At 33.4% G+C, this 26,618-nt stretch overlaps 3 protein-coding genes across 3 annotated transcripts in view; 1 reads left to right on the top strand and 2 right to left on the bottom strand.

Moving 5' to 3' along the window:
- Nucleotides 1–13,934, bottom strand: part of LOC123675601 (max-binding protein MNT) — a 30,216-nt gene extending 16,282 nt beyond the window's left edge. The window contains exon 1 of the mRNA XM_045610993.1: nucleotides 13,716–13,934. The gene's annotated coding sequence lies outside the window, so the exon portion shown is untranslated. The remainder of the gene's footprint in view (nucleotides 1–13,715) is intronic.
- A 7,786-nt stretch (nucleotides 13,935–21,720) lies between these two features.
- On the top strand, nucleotides 21,721–22,746 carry LOC123675600 (dnaJ homolog subfamily C member 30, mitochondrial-like). Its single transcript, XM_045610992.1, has 2 exons — nucleotides 21,721–22,266; nucleotides 22,328–22,746. Exons 1-2 carry the CDS (start codon nucleotides 21,969–21,971, stop codon nucleotides 22,669–22,671), a joined length of 642 nt encoding a protein of 213 aa, XP_045466948.1. The 5' UTR covers nucleotides 21,721–21,968; the 3' UTR covers nucleotides 22,672–22,746.
- Nucleotides 22,747–23,437: 691 nt separating this feature from the next.
- On the bottom strand, nucleotides 23,438–25,558 carry LOC123675599 (vacuolar protein sorting-associated protein 37B). Its single transcript, XM_045610991.1, has 3 exons — nucleotides 25,215–25,558; nucleotides 24,520–24,697; nucleotides 23,438–24,462 (listed from the first exon to the last, which is right to left on the bottom strand). The coding sequence occupies exons 1-3, from the start codon at nucleotides 25,344–25,346 to the stop codon at nucleotides 24,062–24,064; spliced, it is 711 nt and encodes a 236-aa protein (XP_045466947.1). The 5' UTR covers nucleotides 25,347–25,558; the 3' UTR covers nucleotides 23,438–24,061.
- Nucleotides 25,559–26,618: the final 1,060 nt, after the last annotated feature.

The raw sequence follows: 26,618 nt of genomic DNA, 5'->3' as shown, positions 1-26,618 counted from the left end.
GAAATAAAATTGCACTATTTGCAAGCGTTGTTCAGGCGTGAGTCTATTCATGATGAATTGTCAAACCAAACTGAGGATAAATCACTTGACAGTCGGTCGCCATCTTGAAACACATGCCAACTTAAAGTTATATACCTCGAAAAAAAAACACCCGTTACATACATGCGAAAAGACTGCCCTTGGTAAAGACCGTTTCATTAGAAAGTTGCCTTCAAGTGGAGCTTGAAAGTGGCTCCAGTTTCATGAACATATTCCTACCGTCTTTTAGACTAAGCTTTCTTTCATTTGTAAGGGTTAAATTTCTTAGGGTGGGCTACTCTGAGGACTATTGATTTATTGTCCGCATTTGGTATTATTTCAAAGAAATTGAAATTTTGTGTGTAAAGGTAAGATCCTCAACTTCACATATGATAATTTATAAAAAAAAGTTTGTGTGGTAGAGAAAAACGTGTAATGGAAATGACACAACAGAATGAGGTTATATTTTGTAGTCATAGAGCATGTGTGAAGAAAAGGAGCCCTTTTTGCCATAAAGTGTATCGGGACTTTATGAGGAAGGACACTTCAAACATTTTTCTAACCTCAAAATTGGTTTATGAAAAACGTTTTATTTGTAACGAAATTTTCTCAGGGAGAAAAGAGACTTCTCTTTCGTTTATGAAACTGGCCCTAAGGATAGGCGGGGTTGTACAAGGTGTCCCAAATACGATGCCCACTGAGAGCATCTCGAGGACTATGAAACTTAGAGAAAAAAATTTCAAGGATCCCCTATCTCATTTTTCTAAATAATAAGATAGCAGAAATTAGATGATCATAGATATATCGATTTGTTCCCGAGTTACAGGGCGTTTATGAAAAGTAACTATTTCAAATATTTCGGTATATCTTGGTATCTGCTTGAGATATTAAAAAAAATTCTGAAGGCCTTAATGGAAAAAATTTGTAGGAAATTTTTTTTACTTTGTTCATTTATGAGATCATTCAATAATAATTGATATTTTTCGAGTTATACCGCGAAAAAAATTATTTTTTAGCTTTTTTGCATTTTTTGTTATATGTTCCGTCACAAAATTTTAGTGGCAAACATCATATTCTGATTAGCACTCAAGAATACATAAAATCGAAGAAATTAAAACTACCCCAAAAAGTGGGTTTTTGCACAGACAGTTAAAATACGCTAATTTTCAACTATCGTATAAGTCAGACCAGATTATCGGAACAAAAAACCCTAATGAGAGAAATTTATAGGGAATTTTATTCACTTTTATTTTGTATGGGAAGGTATTTTACGAATAATTAATATTTTTCGAATTATATTCAAAAAACGCCAAAAAAAGGTAAATCTAAGAAATCAAAACCATTCCAACATTTTCCCGTGAGTGGCTCTTGTGAGCACAAATTGACTGGACTACAATGAATTGTTTCTGAAATGTATGAGTATTTCATTAATAATATGTTAAACAAAGAAAAAACACAAACAGAACTAATTTTGAAGTTGGGTCTCAGTTGGAAAGTGGTTACAACTAATTTTACTTCCATACTACCGTCAAGGAGTGTAAGTAGCTAAAAAAATAAACTTTTTAATCGAATTCAAGAATTTGAAAAAAAAAATGTCGAAACTGCAATTATCAAATATTTATTACTAGGAAGTTTGCACGTCCATGAACAATGCTCTATAGCACATTTTGCATTCACTGTATACTAATCTCACATTCATATCACAAGTTTCTTATCGACTTTTTTCATTTTTCGATGATAAGAACTCAACACAATTTCAGTATGCGTTTTAAGCAATTATCATTCGATCGATAAACGCAATTAACGTATTTTGTGGTATTTGCATCTAATTCAATGTTATGGCTATTAAAAATGGTATATCAGAACGCAGCAAGTTCAAGAACTATTGTCTGAGAATGTCTGTTTTTTTTTTCAATTTTTATTTTATGCAGCGAGAATTTTAAAAAGTATTTTTTACTCTTCAATGGCGTGTGATATTTTCACTTCCTTTATATCTACGCCCATGATTGGATCTCAGTGAAATCTTGTGTTCTGCATTTTATTTAATCACCCTACTTGCAGTTTCGCTAAAAACAATAGAACAGTTATTGACGTTGTCATTAAAATTGGTATGTTCACATTGTACATTCTCGCTGCTTCAAGGATTCTCCATTTTTTTAAATGAACACAAATTACCTTCTGCAGTGAATGTTGCCTTAGGCTTTCGTCACTAGCGAAAAGAGATAAATTCAGAAGCTTTTGAGCGCTAATTGCAGCGTTCGAGACCACAGAACTTCAAATATACGTCAAAAGATGTCTCCCAAACATAATCATTCGAATTTTTTCCAATCATTATGGGATAAGTAAAATACAGGGTAGCTCGTCTGAGATGGAACACCCTGTAAATATATATATATATATATAGTATATTTACAGGGTGTTCCATCTCAGACGAGCTACCCTGTATTTTGCTTATCCCATAATGATTGGAAAAAATTCCCGAAAAACTTCGAATGATTATGTTTGGGAGACATCTTTTGGTGTATATTTGAGGCCTGAACAAACAACCCCCTAAAAGGAGGGGGCGCTTGAACCCCTCAAAATTAAATAGGGAAGAGGGGGTTGAGTGATACTTTATTTGAAATATCTTGGAAGCCTCTTTTCGTTTCGGGAAATTTTTTCAACCACTATGGGATGATAAATATACGGGGTGGCTCGTCTGAGATGGAACACCCTTTATAAAGGTATATGTTTATAGAATTATAAAAAAAATACAAAAGCATAATATCGAAAAAAATCAAGAGAAAAGTACTGATGTGAGGTCGGGAGTTTTTTAGCGCTCGCTTGCGGACACATGTTTATGGGAAAAAATCTTAAAATACGCCCCTGAAATCTTGATACTGAATTTTGAATCACCCTGTATATGTTTTTTATTTTTATAATTCTGATGGCGCGAAATGTTGCAAATGCTTTTTAAAGCATTTTCAATATAAAATAACAATTTATTGTTATTTTGTATTCACTTGTACAATCTCAATACAGTCAAATCGGTCGGATTTTCGAAATACAGGTTGTTTCTTATTGTCTTACTTATCTTGTGATGATTATAATATATGAGTTTTAATGGATGAGGTAATTTGGATTTCATTAAGTATTTCGAGATTGTTTCAATTTTTTTCTCAATATCTGTAGCAAATACGACAAAACTACAAGAAACCAAATAGTTTAATAAAGGGTGTTTTTTTTTCGAGGTATATAACTTTAAGTTGGCATTACTGTTCAAGATGGCGACCGATTTAACCGATTCTTCAAAAACGATGATGTCCAGAACGTTACAGTCAATGGTGATCGGTATAGAGCCATGATTACTAACTTTTTCATTCCTGAATTGAACAACCATGATGTCCAGGAGCTATGGTTCCAACAAGACGGCGCAACATGTCACACAGCTCGTGCCACAATCGATTTATTGAAAGACACGTTTGGTGACCGCCTAATTTCACGTTTTGGACCTGTGAATTAGCCTCCAAGATCTTGTGATTTAACACCGATAGACTACTTTCTGTGGGGCTATGAAAAGTCATTGGTCTATGCGGATAAGCCACAAACCCTCGACCATTTGGAAGACAACATTCGCCGTGTTATTTCCGATATACGGCCACAAATGTTGGAAAAAGTCATCGAAAATTGGACGTCCAGATTGGACTACATCCGAGCCAGCCGTGGCGGTCATATGCCAGAAATCATATTTAAAATGTAATGCCACAAGATTATCTTGCGGATAAATGAAATTCATGTCAATCGAATAATCCATCGTTGTTTTATTGCAATTTAAAGTTCTATAGCTCTAAAAAAAACACCCTTTATAAACATAAAAAAATCATTCTTCAACACCCTGTATCTTGAAAACAATGGGTTTGCGGATCTAAATTTATAGGACTTTATTTTATAAAAATTCTTTCTCATTTTTGTTTGTGCAAATTGGGACACTCTGTATAAGTCAAAATTAATCATATTAAATTTGAAGAGCGCTCCTGTACAAGTCAAAATTAAACCTATTTAATTCAAAGAGCGCTAATAAACAATGAGATCTCTAGTTCTTAAAATCCTCAACTTCCATATAATTACCCAAAATAATCCCACTACTACGATCCCAACATCAGGGTACCGACAATTATTTATTGCTTATCGTCGGTTAGATACGAGGGTAGCCCGTTAATTTTTTAAGACGGGAAGTGAAGGACAGATTAGGTCCCCAACGCAACCATCAATAACAGGTCATTGTCCCAGACAGCCAAATCTGATGAAAGAGGGTACGGTGCTAATACGGGGTGATGCGTAACATGAGAATGGAACAAAGGGATAATGTGAAACTTTTTCAACAATGGGATTACTATATTTCTGTTTACTATTTCATTGTACCTTTCGGCAAAAACTTGTAGAGAAGATTGAATGAAGCTGTTGTGAGCCTCAAGTGGTATTATTCCAATACAGAATCGAGTGAAAGTAACGAGCTTTTAAACACGTCGATTTATTCAGAATTTCCTATTATATTTTATTATGAATATGTGTCCATCAGAATAAATATATTTAATATTATGAAATAAAGTCCAATTCAATTAAATAAATAATGAAATACTTATTACAATCAACGGTACGGTGCTAATACGGGGTGATGCGTTACATGAGAATGGAACAAAGGGATAATGTGAAACTTTTTCAACAATGGGATTACTATATTTCTGTTTACTATTTCATTGTACCTTTCGGCAAAAACTTGTAGAGAAGATTGAATGAAGCTGTTATGAGCCTCAAGTGGTATTATTCCAATACAGAATCGAGTGAAAGTAACGAGCTTTTAAACACGTAGATTTATACAGAATTTCCTATTATATTTTATTATGAATATGTGTCCATCAGAATGAACATATTTAATATTATGAAATAAAGTCCAATTCAATTAAATAAATAATGAAATACTTATTACAATCAACGTTCTCCGAATAATAATGCATTTAACGACAGTATCTTGAAATGTTTCTACAATGTATAATCTCTATGAAATATCTCATCAGAGATTAGTTTGAATGGAGAAAAACATCAATTATATTTATAGTATAACACTTGTCACGCTTATAATATGTGTTGAAAACTCATCAATTGTTATTTCTGTATAATCGAGTGTATAATATAAATGAAAAATTCTTTTTATTAATTTGATGCTCTATAATAACTACTAAACCTTATTGCTATTAGAGAAGCTGCTATTCAATTCATGAAAATGAGATAACGCTGAAGGCTTTCAATGCTGGACTGTCCAAAAGACTTGGAAAACTCTGTGTGAAACTAAAAAGTTCAGAATTTTCCGAAATACAAATCCAATGATTTCAATGATAGAAAAATTAGATTAGAAAAAAATAGATTCAACCGGAAACGAACGTACGACAGTTGGTGTACAATTCGAGCGTTTTAACTATGGAGTCATTAGAGCGTGTTGATTATTCGTAGTTGCGATACTTATTTATATTCTTCAAAACTGCTGGAGCTAGGGCTTTGTATTAAATTTCTATATAACGGGTGTTTTTTTTCGAGGTATATAACTTTAAGTTGGCATTACTGTTAAAGATGCGACCGAGTTTGGTTTGGCAATTCATCATGAATAGACTCACGCCTGAACAACGCTTGCAAATAGTGCAATTTTATTTCGAAAATAATGGTTCTGTGCGGAATACGTATCGCGCACTACGTCCATTCTAGCGATGAAGCGCACTTCTGGTTGAATGGCTACGTCAACAAACAAAACTGCCACATTTGGAGTGAAGCTAATCCTCAAGTGTATGTCGAAACACCGTTACATCCAGAAAAAACTGACTGTTTGGTGAGCTTTATGGGCTGGTGGAATCATTGGTCCGTACTTCTTCAAAAACGATGATGGCCAGAACGTTACAGTCAATGGTGATCGGTATAGAGCCATGATTACTGACTTTTTCATTCCTGAATTGAACAACCACGATGTCCAGGAACTGTGGTTCCAACAAGACGGCGCAACAAGTCACACAGCTCGTGCCACAATCGATTTATTGAAAGACACGTTTGGTGACCGCCGTATTTTACGTTTTGGACCTGTGAATTGGCCTCCAAGATCTTGTGATTTAACACCGCTAGACTTCTTTCTGTGGGGCTATGTAAAGTCATTGGTCTATGCGGATAAGCCACAAACCCTTGACCATTTGGAAGACAACATTCGCCGTGTTATTGCCGATATACGGCCACAAATGTTGGAAAAAGTCATCGAAAATTGGACGTCCAGATTGGACTACATCCGAGCCAGCCGTGGCGGTCATATGCCAAAAATCATATTTAAAATGTAATGCCACAAGATTATCTTGCGGATAAATAAAATTCATGTCAATCGAATAGTCCATCGTTGTTTTATTGCAATTTAAAGTTCTATAGCTCTAAAAAAAACCCTTCATATTAGATTATCAGTGAGATTTTGAATTTTATAAGTTTCTATTCAACTTTTCTTTTTTCTAGAACCCAGAGCACGCTGCGCAAAATATTGATTAGAAGTACCTATTCATTTTCAAACCGTTATTTCTTTTGAAAATAGGAATTGAATTTCAAACGGAAAATGTAAACTGTGAATTATTATTACAAATTAATTTTTTGAGAAAATTTAAACCTATTTATTTCAATTCATAACATTGTTATGGAAGAGGAGCATGAAAAGAAATTTTGGAAATTGAGTTCCTTAATTTCTACATATTTCTTCAAAGAGATTATTTACTGTTCTACTAATCATATCCAGATTATCTCTCACATCCGCGCAAACTTCTATTCTATGTAGAAACTACTTCCATGAAGTGTTTTAAGTTTTACATGTCATACATCTCTCAAATAATAAAAAAATACCCAAAGAGTTAGAGCCGGTGACCTAAATGGACATGCCACAGGGACACAATTTCATGAATTCAAATAAATAGGTTTAGATTCTCCCAAAAACTTAATTAAATTTTGCGCAGCGTGTTACACTACTCAGTAGAAGTTGAGGGTTTTAGAATAAAGAAAAATTGAATAACAAGCTATAACATCCGAAATTTCAGCTGATAACATCAAATACTATGCTGTGGCGTACCCAGACATAAGCTGAATTCAACGATATATCATACAATGTCATTCAAAGTTGATTTTCAGGTGATTTTGACTGTTATTGAAAAAATATTGAAAAAAAATGAGGTTGAGGGTGGCCCAGAGAATACGAAACGTTGGATACGAAACCTGATTACGTCAAATTGAGGATAATTTACTAAATAAAATAAAACGAAGTAATTTCCACTATATTATAATGTAATGTAATATAGTGGAAATTACTTCGTTTTATTTTATTTATAATGAATTTCTGCCAAGTAAGGACCGAATCCATTAAATGAATAATTTACTGTCGAATAAAAAATTCCTGTAACATTTTTTGATAATATTTGAAATAAAGTGAAAAAAAAAGAAAGATTAAAATGACAAAATTCACTTTTTTTATGATATCTCAATAATCTCGATTTGTTTGGACTGCTTGACAATGCTTCTATGCATGCAACTTTTTCTCCATTTGACCGACCTTCTAACTCTTATGGTTTCAAAGTTACCAATACAATCCCTTCAAAAAAGTGGCCACTCTGTAGACTGAAATTTTCATGTCAATAACGAAAATTCTCCAAAACATGTAAAAAATATAGATGTTGAAGTCTAAAGGAAAATACTCAATAATATCAACAAACGCACGAAATATAAACAGAATCAAACAGCTGATTTCCAAGTTATGGATATTTAGGCCAATTTTCATGAATCACCCAGTTTTCCAAAACTCGCATTTTTAGGATACACAACAAGATATACTTTTCTGAAAAACCTGGATGACTTGCATTCACCGCTAGGCTATGTTTACACCTTGTATATTGACAAGTATTCGATATTTTTATATTTATATAAATATCATGTTATTTTTGAACTCTGCCCTCGGGTTCACCAAACCTGAAACACCTGGGTAATTTTTGAAGATAAGCCGTTTCTCTCTAGTTCAATACTTTCAGAATAACCAAAGTCGGGCCTACGACCAAATGTCATTAATGCGTGTGTACGTTCAACACGTAGCAGCAGCGTTATTGAATTATTTATTCATCGCGGCACGGTAAGCGCGTTGGTCAACTCGACGCTCAGAGCAGATGTCCCCAATCGAATTCTCAACGTAGCTGCGATATGAATGGGGTTACCAGTTACCACTCTCCGAGAGATTACTTTGTCGTCTTTCAGGGTCCAACGCGTAATTAACTGGGCTTGAAGACGTCCACCGAGTATACGGAACCCTCTTATCAGCGTGCTCTACCGACAAAACCATATTTGAACGCGTTACTGAGTTCCGAAAAATAAAAACTTGAACAAGATCTGAAGTGGTGATCCAAAAATTTTACTTCACTATAGATTGGTGGTGTAGGATCAGAGAAACAGGAAAATGATAGTCTGTTAGTTCGCCGACGTTTCGGAAAAATTTATTTCCATCCTCAGGGCTCTACAAAATTTACGGAAAACATCATTTGTAACATTGATGAAGGTGTTTACAAAAATAAAGGAAAGATGAGCATTACTAAAAGTTATTGACTAGAAAATATCACAGAAAAGATGGTCTGGTATAATTTAGATATACAAAGAAGCATTATATAAGGTGTGTGAATAAGTCTTTCCCGTTTTTTTTCAAATTTTGAGCCTTTATTGTGATAAAATGGTTACAAATGAATTATTGAAAGTATTGGCCATCGCTAGCTACAACTTTTCCCCATCTTTCTGGCAACATACGAATCCCGTTGCGAAAAAATTCGACCGGTTTGGCCTCTATCCAGTCATCCACCCATTTTTTGGCTTCCTCGTAGGAATGGAAGTGCTGGTCAGCCAGGCCATGCGTCATCGATCTGAAGAGATGGTAATCAGACGGAGCAATGTCTGGACTATACGGCGGATGGGGTAGGACTTCCCATTTGAGCGTTTTTAAGTATGTTTTCACAGGCTGTGCAACATGTGGGCGAGCATTGTCATGTTGCAAAATAACTTTGTCGTGCCTGTCGGAGTATTGTGGCCGTTTTTCTCGCAGTGCGCGGCTCAAACGCATCAATTGTCGTCGATAGACCTCGTCTGTGATCCTTTCATTCGGTTTCAGAAGCTCATAGTAAACCACACCTAGCTGGTCCCACCATATACAGAGCATGAGCTTGGCGCCATGAATATTTGGCTTGGCCGTCGATGATGATGCATGGCCGGGTAGTCCCCATGATTTTCTTCGCTTCTGATTATCGTAACGGATCCACTTTTCATCGCCAGTCACGATACGATGCAGAAAACCCTTTCTTTTATGTCGCTGAAGCAGCTGTTCGCAAGTGAAAAAACGCCGTTCGACGTCTCTCAGCTTCAGTTCGTACGGCACCCAATTTCCTTGCTTTTGGATCATTCCCATGGCTTTCAAACGCTTGGAAATGGTTGTTCGGTCAACTCCTAATGCTTCAGCAAGTTCTGCTTGCGTTTGACACGAATCTTCATCAAGCAAAGTCGCCAATTCTTGATCTTCAAAGATTTGCGGCCGCCCGGAACGCTCCTTGTCTTCCACGTCGAAATCGCCACTTTTGAAGCGTCGAAACCATCCGCGAACACTTGAATCATCGACACAACCTTCTCCATAAGCTTCCTGAAGCAACCGATGCGCCTCGGCAGCAGATTTCTTCAAATTGAACCAATAAAGTGAAACTTCCCGCAAATGACGTCGACTCGGCTCAAATTTCGACATTTTCACGATTTCAAAAATTTATGATGCGAAAAAATTTCAACTAATGTGTTAGTGTGGAATTGTTGACAGACGAATAAGCTTTGATTATGACATATGTAACCATTAAATACTCGCACAGTATTGGTGGCGCCATCTCTTACAAAAAACGGGAAAGACTTATTCACACACCTTATATAATTCAAAACATTTTTAGTTTAGATATTATCTCTTAGACGAGATCTAATTTGCTCAAAAATATTGAGCCAAACTGAAGTTACAGGCATTTCAATCAGTCATATTTCTCCCTTTCACCTACCCTTATTTGATGTCGTAAAATCGAAAGTGACAATTCAAATGGATAGAGAATTTTCCAAGGATTACAGTGATGATATTTTTTCTTCAACTTTATATGAAACATTTTCTAGTAAAATTCATTTTTCTACTCGACGATAGCATTTACGCCCCCTAGCGGTAGAGGTATGAACTTCAAAACAATTTCCAGTGGGTTTTCTTGTACACTTTAGTGATAAAAATTTTTACCGCAAGTCTCTACGATGAGTGGATCTTGATATATAGCCGCTTACCTCGCTTATTTGCCCACCCTGTACAATAAAAGACATTGTACAGGGTGTCCTAAATTCGATACTCACTGGGAGCATCTCAGGAACTATAAACGACCCAGAGACAAAATTATCAAAGACCCACGATTTCTTTTTTCGAAATAATAAGATATCAGAAAGCAGATACTAGATATCTTAATACGTTCTTAAATGAAACATTTCTGAAAAATTACTTCTTCAAATATATTCCTATATCTTGGTTTCTGTTCGAGGTATTACAACAATTCCCAAAAGATTTTTTCATCGGCAAAGTTACCACGCTTTCCACTGCGTGGAGATATACAGGGTGGTACAGATTTTAGTTCAATAACTTTGACGTTGCTTAGAACAAATTTTTCATGAAAAAAAGTTCATATGAACATGTATCTTAACAAGCTTCGTTTTCGAGATACAAGGAGTCACAGTTTGACAAAAAAAGATCAGTTTTTTTCAATAACTTTAGTATTATTATATTCATTGTTTTAATTTCTAGCTATTGAAGTCTCCTGCCAAAATTATACAGTCGCCTAGATATAAGGGTGCAATGATTTTCCTATTGAAAACCTACGCCACTGTCTTTTTTCGAAAGAATTATTCTATATCTGAAATTAACGGGGTTAAGTTGAAAAAAAAGATGTCTTGAATTTTTTTCATAGAATGTACCGTTTTCGAAATAATCACGTTCAAAGCAAACACTATCCACTAGGATAAATTATTCAAATTCTCCCATAGATAGATAGACTTAATTTTGACATTTCCATAATATTAATATTAATTAATTGCCACCTCAAAGCGTTACAATAAACTTCGCCAATTTCTGTATTTTCATTTATTACTAATGGGAAAATTTGAAAAATTATTTTTTGTAAATTTTTAGAGATAGTGTTTTGCTTTGTACACGATTATCTCGAAAATGGTGCATTCAATGAGAAAAATTCAAGGAACCTTTTTTTTATAAAAACTCTGTTGATTCCAGAAATGGAATCATTTTCTCGATAAAATAAAATGGCGTAGATTTTCAATAGGAAAATGATCATCCCATCTCTGTAGTCAAGCCACTTTTAGCAGGAAATTATTAGCTAATTTGAAAAATTACAATATCAAAAATTGAATACCTAAAAATAAAAACAGTGAATGTAATAATACTAGATTTAGAAGTAAAAAACGAAGTATGTTAGGATATATTTTTATATAAACTTTTTTCATGAAACAGGTTATACTATTCGACGCCAAAATTATTGAACTAAATTGTGGACAACCCTATATAAGGCAGGGACCAGTACCTTATTTTATTAATATAAAATAATTAATATAAATTAATTAATTGATTAATATTAATTTGATTTAATATTAATTAATTAATTGATTAATATGAAATAATTAAGTATTAATAATATACTGAATGAGTCAACTCGGCAATTTTAAATAAATTATGTATGCATTTTGTTAATTTTTATTTCAAAATTCAAATAAAAAACTCGTTTTAAAATTCAGTCTATTATCTCCATAAAAACTTTCCAGTAACTAATACATATTTTTGAAATTAACAATCCCACGTGGTGAAATATTCGATGAAAGTGATATCAAACATACTGAATGAGTCAACTCGGCAATTTTAAATAAATTATGTATGCATTTTGTTAATTTTTATTTCAAAATTCAAATAAAAAACTCGTTTTAAAATTCAGTCTATTATCTCCATAAAAACTTTCCAGTAACTAATACATATTTTTGAAATTAACAATCCCACGTGGTGAAATATTCGATGAAAGTGATATCAAACATTGTCTGTCGACGTTTCAATAATAATATTTAAATATAAAATATTTAATCATAAAAAACCATACCTAAAAATTCACAAAATTTATTTCAAAATTTAAATAAAAAATTAATTTGGAAAGTCGACCATAAAAAAACCATGCCTGAAAATTTAGAATATCTAGTGAACATATTCTAAAAAAGTTTCATTGAAATCAATAGTTCAAGAAATGCCTAAAATCGAACGAATAACCGAAACTAACGTCTAAATAATGACGTTGAAAAAAACCAGACCTGATAGGGTGTAGCGTTCAGTAGGCGGGAACGTATATAGGGTGTCCCATGACCACGTCATGTCTAGGAACTCGCAGGTGGGTTCCCCAAAATCTGACGTCATTCGAACACACCACAGAATCTAGCCAATCGCATAGCTAAGGCCACGTGTACGTCCCTTGCTGTCAAATACGTAAACAAAGGCGCCCTCAGAAAAGTTCACGTTTAAAAGTATCACTCAAGCATTTTAAGACTGCGCATTTTAATTCAGGAAAGTGAATACTTGAACATGGGCAACAAGAACTGAATTGAAATTTTTTTGATGGCAATAAATATTATTATTATTATTAAATGAAAAAAGTGGAATGATAAATCAATTACATTAAAAAAACTGGAAAATCTTGATACTAATCACAACGTATTTTTTGTTTATCTACGATTTCTATAATATTTTCTCTGGTGCTGAGTCAGAATAATTTTTCAAAAACAATTTTCTAATTCTCCACAAATTCAAGTACCTAGATCGCTATCGGAAGTCCATTCTGACAATTATTGTTCATACATAGTCAGGAAACACCCAAATCGTTGATCATCTAAATCATGGAAAATACGCATTAAATTATGAATAAAGAAACAGAATTAAAAGCTATGTATGTTGTTGTGGACACTTGTTAGAAATCATCTGGTTTTTTTTGTCTACTCAAATATGTTCGAGAAGAACGCAATACTTTTTTTGTTCGTTATCGCGTGAATCGAATCTTGTGGCTGCGTTGCATTGAAGTACCTCAATATTATGGAAATTGAAAAAAATATAAACATTCAATCTGTAAATTTAAGGAGTGGCTCATGTGTAGCGTGGCAACAGCGCTTTAGTCAATGGCGTAAACTCGCGTAGGTGACTCAGGGGAGGGGATCACCATAACGTGTCAAACATAACGGTTCGATATAATAATTCACGAAAATTCGCGAAAAAATCGGCGGAAACCTACTTAAAACGACGATAAAATTCTGATTTTACATGCTAAGCTGATATTCAATCTCTAAACTTACAATACTTGTATAAAATCCAACACGACACTAAGTGTCATTTATAAACAAAAGAAAAACGGGCTATCATTACTTCGACCAATCAAACAGCAGCATAGGCTACGTCACGAGGGCTTGAAGCACCGGGCATTGGCCTACCATAGCTCACTCGATTACGAATACACCCAATACTTTCTCTAGGAAAATCTCAGGTTTTGAGCGTTAATTTCGAAAAAAACTTATCAAATTCGACTTACGTGTTCTTAAGGAAAAAAATCTCCACCTCCTGGCCACTGTGCTCGGTACAGAACAGTTTAAAAATTGCGGAAATGAACGAATGCGCTATTCATTTGAATGAATTTAATTGAATTGACTTAGGATGGAATTTTTTGTTTAAAATGGATGTGGTTACTGTTTTCTGCGGAGGGACTGACGCAGACCGGTTTGCCACTGGCAGCCAACTAGACCACTATCACGTGGAAAAGCTCTATCGAGCGATTTTACCCCCACCGCCGTGTCTATTGACACCTAACGCGCGGCGTTGCCGCAGTTCAAGGTCCCGAATTCCTGCGGTCCTTGGATAAATGTCATGCCGGCTCTACACTCGCGGCGCGAAAGCGTGGATGGTGATCACGCTGCGAAGGGTTTCCCGTAGGATTCGATGGGATTTTCTGGTGCAATATGAAAAGGTATATTTCGCCGCGAAATTGATGGTGAGCGGAATTCGCGAGCAAGTGTAGAGTAGCCATCAGGCCGATCACCTGGGTCTGCCCGTAGGCTTTTTGGGTGGTTGAAGGGAGTTCCGACTTTTATTGCGGTGACACAATGACATGAACCAGGTGATTTACGACCACGTGGTACTTATCTATTAATAGGGAACGGTTATTTGGTGCAAATATGATATGTAGATAAAGCTTTGAATTACCGAACGATGCAAACTCGTGGAAATCACTTGTGGGAGTTTCTCAACAGGAATTCGTGATTAAAACAATTCCATCTTCGATTCAATTTCAATTCTGACAACTTTCAAAATTCATATAATGGGTCAAATAGGATACTTTTGAATGGGAAGTTCTTTTTCTACACTAGATAGACGAAAACTCATTTCGGTGTGAGGGCCAATTTTCATTGTCGAAAAACGCAAATCCCTAGCTATCACCGTTTTTTCAATATTTTGAAAATGAACATTTTCAAAATATTGCTTAACTTTTTTTCTAATTTTTCATTTCTGTAAAAACATTTTTGTAACAACTTTAAGGTAGAAATCAATGACGTTTATTGAATTTTCTGATATTTCAGGGGATATCACTATGAATTTTTTTTTCGAACGGGACACATCGTATCTTTCTACATATTTCGATAGAGCTGGAAATTACCATTCCAAAAATATAGCATAACTAACGTATATGGAGAAGATTATATCTTTCAATCTTCCCCAAAGGTAAAAGTCCATAGAACTTGGTCAGGCGACCTAGCCGGCCACATGTTAGGACTTCAAGAAAATATCAAGTATGCTATATTTTTGGAATGGTAATTTTAATCTCTATCGAAATATGTAGAAATATACGGGATGTCCCATTTGAAAAAAAAAGCATAGAGATATCTCATGAAATTGGTTTGGGGTGAATCGCCGTGATGATATTTCAATCAGAACAGATGGTGTGGTTCGATAGGTTATGTCAAATAGGCCAACGATATATTGTTTAACAACTTCAACGTCGTCGTGCAACCAATGTACCTACATATTCAGGGTGTCCCAAAAAGACCACGTCAAATGAAAACGGAATGGAGATCAGAATGTGCTCTACCTGATGTGATAAAGTCGTTCATATGAAATTCTCAGTTTTCGAGATATTTGATGTTTTATGGAAATGTTGAATTTTTCACATTAAATACTTTCTGTCATGCCATAGGTACAATTAAATACTTTTCGAATCAGTTTTGTGAATATTGTTGAATGATTGCTTCCATTTATGCCTGAAAAATAGCACAAAATATCACACAGGGATTTTGAAAAAATTAAAAGTGTTTTTTTCTACCGAATTCTATCTGAGTTCGGTACAAAAAAAAAATACTTTCTCCAAAACGTGAATTTCAAATATTTTTTTCAGAATCCCTGTATAATATTTTGTGCTATTTTCTAGATAAAAAATTAAAGCATTTAATCAACAATATTCACGAAAAAAAAACTGATATAAAAAATATTCAATTGTACCTATGGCATGAAAGTATTTGAAATGAAAAATTCAATATTTTCATAAAACATCAACTATCTCGAAAACTGTGAAACTTTCATTTGAACGATTTTTTCACATCGGGTAGAGCACATTCTGATCTACATTCCATTTTCGTTTGACGCGGTCTTTTTGGGACACCCTATATACCTTACTGTCTCAAACCAGGAAAAAACTTCCAAACTTCCGAAACAAATATTAGAAAAATTCAAAAACCTATTAATCAACGAAAAAATTCGAAGAAACAATAATTACTCCAAAAATTCACTGCGAAACAAAGACAGAAATGAGAATTACCTACCTACGTTACATAAAAATGTTTAACATTTCTGTACATTTCTACATTCACATAAGTAATAGGTATTATGAAAATATATGATCTATAGATAATAATATGATAATATTAACTAATAATAATAAATGAGAAATTAATCGATCCCGTAAGGCTGAGAATTAAAAAAAATGTACCTATAGGAATTCTCAAAGCAATCATCTGAAGAATTTTCTAGAGAAGAAATGTTCATTGAATATGATCTGTGATAAATATAAATAAGAAGCAGAATATAATAATCACGTTATGGAGAGAATATCTCTGATGGGGTACAATAGACCATTAGGTCGCAGTGAAACAAATCCTCCTCAATTAAATCTAATCTAATCTAAAATATAATAATACATAAAAATTTCAAATAAAATTGGGGATTTTTTTTTTAAATTAACATCATAAAATGGTGGAGGCATTCTGAAAATATTTTAAATATTTTAAATTATCATTATATTGAAACTATAATGAAATTATTCAAATGCAGTTCAAACAAAGCGAAAAAAATATACTTTAGTACTTACCCGTTTTTTAGGATTTCAATGGCCAGTTGCACCATTTGTCTAAACATTGATTAAAATTTAAACATCAATTAATTTCTGATTTCTCTTAAGAAATCAGAGAGTAATCAATGTTTAAATTTTTAATCAATGTTTAGGCAAATGGAGCAACTGGTCCTAAATTTATTTTAATTTTCAAGAAAAGGTATTTGATTTGTTTTTTTTCCAAAAAGCATTCGAACGGACGAGAGCTCCTAAGATCCTGACGCCAAGTCAGGGATTTTTTCAAATTTTTTACATTCCTTTGTCTGTCTGTATAAATGAAAAAGGAAAGAGGAGTATCGTACGTTATCCGCAGGATAGGAATACTCCACCCTCGGAAGGGCACGTCATCGTGGCTCGTCCTCAGGTACCTGATCCTTGAGAATTTTGACGTCTTCTACCACGTGGTTTGAAGATAAACAAAACATTCTAAATCTTTCGATTTTCGAGAGTATTGGATAGTTGCTCCCCTAAAGTTTCATTTCAAATGTTAGATACTGCAGAATGAAATAAAATTCTAAACTTTTTGTCGTACACTTTCGACACACACCCTTCCACTTACAGGGTGTTCCTAAATTGTAGGTACAAACGAAAATGATAGATTACTCGGACCATTTTAAGAAAAGTCTTATAAACATGGACCCGCAAACGCTTTGTGTTCAAGATACAGGGTGTTAAGGTTTGATTGTTTTCAAGTTTATTTTTCATAGCAACTTCCCTTCACAAGATATTTAAATTAAATTTGGAATAAATACTCCAATTTTCAAGATTTCATCATATGATATATAACTTTGAATGCAAATCTACAGGGTAATTTTTTTTCTAGAACAGTGTCCGCTTCTTTCCTACAGAAGTTAATTTTTGGTAGACTGGTAGTTTAGAAAATTGTAAAAAAAAACTTTGGTCCAGTACTACACATTCTGGTATCTTGTAGTTTTTTTCGTATATGCTACCGATTTGGAGAAAAAAATTTTCAAACAATTCTTTAGTACCAAATCCCAGGAAAATGAAAATTATATAATTAAATTATAAGGTACTCGATCATTTACCTAATCTGTACAAAAAAGTAGGACTATAAGAAACAACCTGTATCTCGAGAACAAAGCGTTAGGACTTTTTATTTAATTATTCGATGAATCTCTCATTTTCCTTTGCACCTCTAATTAAGGAACACCCTGTATAGATACAATTTGTTTTGAAGAACCTATGTCGAAATTTCTAGGACGAAAAATGATTAAGAGTATACCATATAGGTATGTAGTTAGTTCTATAAAATTATTTCCGGAATTTTTCTCCCTATAATTCGAAAAATACCGATGATTGAATTGAAACTCATTATTAGTTGCAAAATAACAACAGAAACAAAATTACGTTAAAATCATTCCACTAGAGGAAAAAAAAGTTGAATTTATTCAAAATGATAAGTTGGAAATTTCATCGAGATACATAATATATTTTATCAAAACCTTAAATATAGTGATGGGCGGCTATGACTTCGGGGTCAACAGTTCCGAAATCCAAAAAGAATTTTCAGAATTTCATCATTCAAAAACGATTGTAGTTACAACTTATAGTCGTTATGAAAGCACATTTTTAGGCACCCGTCCTAAGAAATACAGCTTTTTAGCCCCTAAAGTTCTATTAAAATAATTTAACGAAATTTGGGTACCGCTGTACCTGCATTTCATTAGCTTCCGTATTTACAGCCTGATTCGGCAACGCCGCGACCTTCTCGCATGTTCCCCCCAAACACTGACGTGTGACGCAATAAACTCATGCTCTCTCGTTTTCAAGCGTAATTTTCCATCAAAAACAGTCTAAATTTCCCGAGAAAATTTTCAATTAAATGTATTGCTAGTTGAATATTTGTCCCTTGGATTTCTAGAGCCTAAAACCGCGTTTGCTTTGTTGCAAGCCCGTTGAGGGGAAGTACCGCACATAAATAACGATAGATCAAAGGGTTCAAGAAAACAAAAGAGGGGGGAAAACGACGGTGCGTTGTGAACCGCGTGCCTGCGAAAATAAGCAGAGATTGGTGTGGTGCGCACGAAAGGTGCGCAGAAGTCTGATGTCTGTCAGAGGATAGACGCATTATTTTTTCGCATTTTGCCATCTCATCTTTTTACCTATATTTTTTTTAATTCTTACTGGAAAAGGGTTAACCTCAACGTTAAAATTCTGGTGTGCGTAAATTATTTGGAATATATTCGAAAACAAACACACACGTGTAATAAAGCGTGATTATTGAGTAAGGTCAGGGGATAATATGTCAAACAAGTTATCGATAGATGAAGATTAGTGATTATTTTCGGGATGGAAACCACTGCAAGTTTTAAACCATGGTTCATTATTGTATCCTGGTTGAATATCTCCATCATAAAAAAAAGCGGTTAAGAATTTTGAAAAAAAAAAAAAAAACAAGCTGGATCAGAACCCAGATCGCCCGCACAGAAGTTTCCATCTGTTGACTACTGAGCTGCAACTATTCCACTCGAACTGGCGATTATTATGAACATATTGTGAAAAATAAACATATTTAAAAATTCCTAATCATTTGTATTTATCTTTTTGTTTTCAATTTCACGATTATATGTTGCCAAGTTATCGAGAGTAGATTTTTTTATATTGTTTTCTCAATTTTTTTACCTACAATAATTATGGATCGTATTCACTAGTTAGGTGGATCCATGCGATAGACCTGAAAATTATATTTACTTATTATTCATTATTTTCATATTTTGAAAATAGCTTATTAATTCTGTTGATTAGATATACAGGGTGATTCCTAATTATGGTACGAATCTTTTAAAGTGATTCGTTAGGTCCTTTTGAGAAAAAAAAGGTCCTACGAAGTAAAGGGTGTTTTTTTTTAGAGCTATAGAACTTTAAATTGCAATAAAACAACGATGGATTATTCGATTGACATGAATTTTATTTATCCGCAAGATAATCTTGTGGCATTACATTTTAAATATGATTTCTGGCATATGACGCTGGCTCGGATGTAGTCCAATCTGGACGTCCAATTTTTGATGACTTTTTCCAACATTTGTGGCCGTATATCGGCAATAACACGGTGTCTTCCAAATGGTCAAGGGTTTGTGGCTTACCCGCATAGACCAATGACTTTACATAGCCCCACAGAAAGTAGTCTAGCGCTGTTAAATCACAAGATCTTGGAGGCCAATTCACAGGTCCAAAACGTGAAATTAGGCTGTCACCAAACGTGTCTTTCAATAAATCGATTGTGGCACGAGCTGTGTGACATGTTGCGCCGTCTTGTTGGAACCATATAGCTCCTGGACATCATGGTTGTTCAATTCAGGAATGAAAAAGTTAGTAATCATGGCTCTATACCGATCACCATTGACTGTAACGTTCTGGCCATCATCGTTTTTGAAGAAGTACGGACCAATGATTCCACCAGCCCATAAAGCGCACCAAACAGTCAGTTTTTCTGGATGTAACCGTGTTTCGACACACACTTGAGGATTAGCTTCACTCCAAATGCGGCAGTTTTGTTTGTTGTGTTTGTTTGTGTTGTGACGATAAAATGGAAGTAGTGCGCGATACGTATTCCGCACAGAACTATTATTCAGGCGTGTGAGTCTATTCATGATGAATTGCCAAACCAAACTGAGAATAAATCACTTGACAGCTGTTAAATCGGTCGCCATCTTGAACAGTAATGCCAACTTAAAGTTATATACCTCTAAAAAAACACCCTTTACAAGCACATGCATGTCCGCATTTGCTTCATTTTCGAGATTGAAGTTTAAAAAAAACGGTAGGTAGGTATTTATAATCACCTCTATCGTTTTTTTTTTAAAGTTCAATGACCTGTATCTCGAAAACGAAGCAACATCTTATATTTGTCCGTTCGACCTTTTTTTTCACCGAATAACTCTTTGAAGTTTCATACCGTTGTTAAGAATCACCCTATGTAGGTACATCTGTACGAAAATGAAAAAAATTTCAAAATAATCCCATTTAAATTAATAAAAGTTTGAGAAAAATTGTGCTTTGATAAAAGAATTCTGGTAATTGGTGAAGTCATATACTTGAGTAAGTTAAGTTCTGCACCTTTGTCAGAATAATATATAGGGTGTTCGGGAAAATGTGGGAAATCTCTCGGATTCAGATAAAACAAAAAATAAGATGACAAGATCCCATAATTTTTTTCCTCGCGGCCCTCCCTACGTAGATACGGCCTCCTAAATGACGTCACTGGAAATCAATTTTAGTGAAATAAATTTCAAACTGCTTAATATAATTCAAAGAAAAATTTGATGTGATGTAAGGACCTCTTAAAATACTGCCCTTGAATATAAATTAGCTCTTATAGTTTACCAGGGGAGGACTAGATTGTACATTTTAATGCTTACATTTTCAACACCCTGTATGATAAGAAGAGAAAGAAGAAAAAAACAAATTTGGATAGCTTGAACATTAAGCTTAAAAAAAGGTACTTTTGCTTATTGTCTATAAAATGAACCGTTTTCGAAAAACAAAATAACAAAGGAATTAATTTTTTCATTTCTATTAAAAAGAACCATGAATTTCATTTTTTTTTATCGGTAATAAATTGTGAGACGAAAGTTATTCAAGGAACAAAAAAGTTGTAGTTTATGTTATTGTATCCGACAAAATTACAAAGATTCTTAAGTATGCAGTTTTGGCACAGATAGGCACGTTAACAACCTAGTCCGCCCCTGGTAAACTAAAAGAGCTAATTTAAATTTAAGGGCAGTATTTTAAGAGGTCCTTACTACTGTTCATCATATCAAATTTTCTTTAAATTATATTAAGTAGTTTGAAATTTATTCCACTAGAATGGATTTCCAGTGACGTCAGGGAAGGCTGCTAGGAAAAAAAATGATGGGAACTTGTCATCTTATTTTTTTATGTTTTATCTGAACCCGAGAGATTTTCCACATTTTTCCGGACACCCTGTATATCAAAGACCCTATGGTCTAATGGTATACACGTACATACATATGTACAGATTTCGTAGAATAAGGGGTAAGTTACTATTCATTTAATTTTTATAGCATAAATAATTTTTTTGATGCAATTATTCTTGATCACACTGTATATCACAGAATATATATCAAAGGTATATTCTGTGCTGTATTTAGCAGTTTTGGCGTTGTCAAATCATGTGTCTAATGTCAATTGTAAACCTTGACATTTCATATCACTGATATTTTGTTCGGAGATTTTGAATATGTAGTAATTTTGGTTAATTTTTAGTGGAAGTCTTAACGAAGACCATGAATACTTATAAATATTATAGTTCCTAAGTTCTATTTGACAGATGAAAGATGACGATTAAGTGTTGTGTAACTTTTAAGAAACATCGGGAATAATGAATTAATGTAAATTAACTTCCAATCGGACAGAAAATTTTCAATGCATAAGTCATACCTCATTAGTATAAATAATTTCCATGAAATGTGCAACAGAATATGCCATCAGTCATTTAGAACAATTTCAATTTTTCGACCTGTTAATGCAAAAAATTTTTATGAAAGCCTGGAGATTACACAAGGGGCGACTCAGGCAGATATAAAAGAAGCTTATTACAGATTATCAATGAAATACCACCCTGATAGGAATAAAGGAGAAGAGGCTGCTGTAAGATTCAGGAAAATAACAGAAGCTTATGAAGTATTGAGAAATGTAAGGTTAAGGAAGTTATATGATAAAGGTTAGTTTTTCATAAAATCAAAAAACCTATGAGTTTTATGATGTTGAAATTGAATTTTAAGGACTAAATTTGAACCAGAGACATAGTACACCACAAGAAGAAGAGATTAATAAATTTTACAAATCAAGGCAGTTCAAATCAAAGCCCCCACCCCCAACAGGTAGAACTCCAATTTATGATTTTGATGAGTGGTCCAGAAGTCACTATGCTGCAACTTTAGCAAGGGATATAGCAAGAAAGAAAAGAAGGCAACAAGAGAAAGCTAGTCAGACGGAAGATGTAGAAAATGTCAAAAAAGAGAAAATTATGTTTTGCACTGCAGTTTTGATCTGTTTTGTAGGTTATCTTTATTTAAGGAATGAGGGTTATGATGAAGTCAAACAAAAAGTAACAAAACAGAATTGATTCATTTTTCAGGGGTTTGTTTATTTTATTTGAAATGTACATAATGAATAAATCTATCAAACATATTCGACCACATTCAAATATTTCATTTTAAACTTCTTAATTAATTATAATTCAACTGAATATTGAAATATACAGAGCTGTTTACCATATATTCGTGCAATGAATAGCTCAATATTAATCAGGCCCCATAATTTATAGAATGTTTTAAAGGCAACTTTTTTTTGTTCTCTTGCAGTTTTGTTGTATCTGCTACCGATTTGGAGTAACAAATTTCAAACAATTCTCTAGTAATCCCCAGGAAAATCCAAATTATTTTAAAGAATCAGTTAGTAAATTGTGTAAATAAATTAATTATGTTTTGATAATTGGTACTTATTTAGCCAATCTATAGCAGAGATTCGATAAACCGGTATATAATCTTCACAAAAAAGTAGGACTACAAGAAACCTCTTGTATTTAGAAAACAAGTGTTTGCGAGCCCATGTTTATACGACATTTTTCTAAAAATTCTAAGTTATCTTCCAATTGCCTTTGTACCTCCAATGTCAAAACAATAGATGAAAGAAACAAATTCATGTCAAAGTAATTGACATATAATATAATGAATATTGGAGTTCAATGGTTTTTGTCTGAGATGATGACAGACAATTCTCTCTTTTGAAATACTTACTTGACAAGTAAATTTTTTTAAATTTAAAAAACATGAATTGCGATACAGTTTGTTGCATGCAGTAAAAGATTTTTTTAATTATATCCAAAACTATTGAGTTAAGAGTAAATATATATTCTTAGGATAAAATATGCACAACTTATCATAATATATATACATCACATATGCTATTCTAAAACTTTGCAAAGAATTAAAAATATTATCAACAGATGATCCCTTATATAAATTATGAAAGATATTAGTAACTAAATAGTTTGATTGGTTACTTTCCTCACTTATATTCTGTACTTAATTCAAATATGTTAGTTATAATGCAAAAAATTAATTTGCAACTAGTAGTTCATGAACATCGGACATTTTCAAGATAAATTCACTTAGAATATCATTCATATAAAAAAATAAATTTACTTCTAATGCATTCATTCATTTATAAACTCTAGAAGAAATCAACAAAGGCCTTTATTTTTTTAGCGGTAACAAACCATTAAGGCAGAAACACTCATGTTTTTCGTCCATCACAAGTTGACTGACAATTCGATATCAGGTTGATGACCATAATGTTGTGAAGTGACAGATATATTTCTGCCTTCTAATTCTATAACCACCTAATTGAAAATTATTGGACGTGATGTAGAACTAATTTTTTTTCCAATTGTATCTTGTGCACACATGCGTTAAAAATTGGTAGTTTTTTAAAACTTTGAATTTTTACTCAATCTAATAATGATTCTGAAAATAGTTTACATTTGCATATGGAGGAGGCATAGGCATATTTAGAGGACCTGTTGGGTAAGGCACTGATGCAGGAGGAATATTAGATGGAATACCAGGAAAATAACTAGAATTCACACTGAGAGGTGGGGGATTCATATAATTAGGCATGTTATTGAGGAAAGGATCGCTACCACGTTGAATTATTTTGGACATTTTATCAGCCTTGACTAACCTAAGATGCATAATTTTTCTTCTAGCTAAAAATTGTTCCAGAAAGTCATCTAAATCTCCCCCTTCATCCATAAATTTTTTTGCTATAGAATCAGATTCTTCTTCCATTTCACTTGCTGCTGTTTGTAATAATGCTAAAGCAGTTTCCAATGACAAATCTCCATTTTTGTCTTCTAAAATCACAGAAATTCAAAATGAAATTAACCAATGTACAATATATTTATACTTACTTAATGTCTTCAGTTTTTCTTCCACTCTTTTTGATAACTCTTCACCCTCCACACTAGTCATCCGTAACTTTTCTCTTTTTTCTGCCAATTCTGGTTCTTTAGTAAGATTCATTTCCGCCATAGACTCATTTGTTGCTATTACTGTTTCTTTTTCATTCTGAATCTCTTTCAAGTAAGTCTGAAGTGAAAAATTATTAATAAAAGTTAAGTGGCTTTTACTACAGATCTGAAGAAGGGGCTTTGGCTTTTACTACAGATCTGAAGAACTGGCCATGGCTTTTCTAATAGGCCTTTCATAAAGTCGGAATATTCACCCAACTAAATATTAAAAACATTTACATGTAAACAAGTTCCAAAGTAGAGAATGAAAATACAATTAATCATAAACAATAAGAATACCGATCAATTCAACTAGACCATCAGAGGTCCCTCATTAATTTTACTCATAATTAACTAAGTCGGCCTACAATTTTGGCAAGGGTGGCTGTCAATTTCCTTTTAGACAAGTTGTTTATCATTCATCCAGCTTATCGGCAATCTTTTTCATGTATGACACCGACTGTTGTTATCGATTTTAAGAGGGGCTTCTCCGATATTTCATATGTAATTTTTATTTTCGAAGAATGACTCCTCTTCAGATCTACCAATGGTGCCCCCTTCCTTGAACAACTTCCATGATTCAACAGTTCATTTACCTGATCAGCATTGCTTAATATGTCTTCTATTTTAGCATCGTCATTCAAGATTTCATCAAGTTCGTTGTTAGATAATCCCTCCAGCTTTCTAGATAAACTCTTGCTATCTTCGGTAAGAATTGAATACGACATATTTGGAAGTTTAGAATAGATACAAAATTTTTAAATGTCCATAAATACACTATTGATTTGACATCACTGGTTAACTCACTTCTTTCAATTGAAACAGTACCACAATGTCAAACTTAGTTTGAATTTGAACTATTATTATTATAATGGTAAAATTGTATTATGTACTTTTACAAGAATTATTATGAAGTTTGACATTGACACATCCGATATTGAACATCAAAATAAATTGTGTTTATATACTTATAGCGGAAATAATGGTCTCAGTGACGAAGAATAAATCCATCGCGTTCAAGGATGCTGTAAATTGTAAACAAATATGGGGAGGAAAGTTAGTATTCTTCTAAATATACGTTGTTACTTATATGGGTAGAGGTTTTTATTAATCTCGTGATTTACGAGATAGTCGTGATATACATTTTCACATAAAATTTCAGTGAATTTATGGACATATATTACATATATATTTTTTTATTTAATTAATAGAAACTGCCGAAAAATTTGATGAGAGCATTTCAATTGAACTGTTAATGCTGGTTTTTGATAATGAATATATTTCCCCTGCGTAATTATCAAAATGTTTTAAAGAGATTCCTTCGATTTTTTCACTTCTTGGTAGAGGACCACGATTACTCAATATTAATTTTTTGTATTCTCTCGACATTACACTAGCCCCATCATATGTTTGAGCCACTTATTTTGAATTCAAGTCAAATTTTCGAATTTGGCAGATGAAAATTCAAATAAATCTTCAGTAGAACGCCCATTACTTACATCATAAAATCACAAGAATCGCTCAATAAATTCGCCAATTATTACATACCGGAAAATTGTGACAGCTTATGTCAGTTGTTTCACCGTTTTTTCAGAAAAAAAATTGAGATTTCTTCAATTTTTTATTCACAACAAAAGCAACCATCAAAGATTAAATCTTTTTATATGGTTCAAAATGTACCAGGAAAAACTGATCTACTGTTAGTATCATTGCAATTGCACGCCCAACAAAATAATTCATTCAAAGTTTATACTGTCAGTCAAAATCGACAAAACTACAACAAACCAAGAAGTGTAGTGCTGGACCAAGGTTTCTTCTTACATTTTTGTAAATTACCAATGTTCCACCAAAAAAAAAAAATTCTGAATGAAAGAAGCAGGCACTGTTTGAGAAAAAATTACACCCTATAATCTGTATTCCAAATTAGCATATCACATGATCAAAACTTGCCAAATTTAAGTTGAATATTTTGTGAAGGGAAGGTGCTATGAGGAAAAACC

This window comes from Harmonia axyridis, chromosome 3 (assembly GCF_914767665.1).
Source record: "Harmonia axyridis chromosome 3, icHarAxyr1.1, whole genome shotgun sequence".
Classification (NCBI taxonomy): Eukaryota; Metazoa; Arthropoda; class Insecta; order Coleoptera; family Coccinellidae; genus Harmonia; species Harmonia axyridis.
This window is presented reverse-complemented; position numbering and strand designations above follow the sequence as displayed.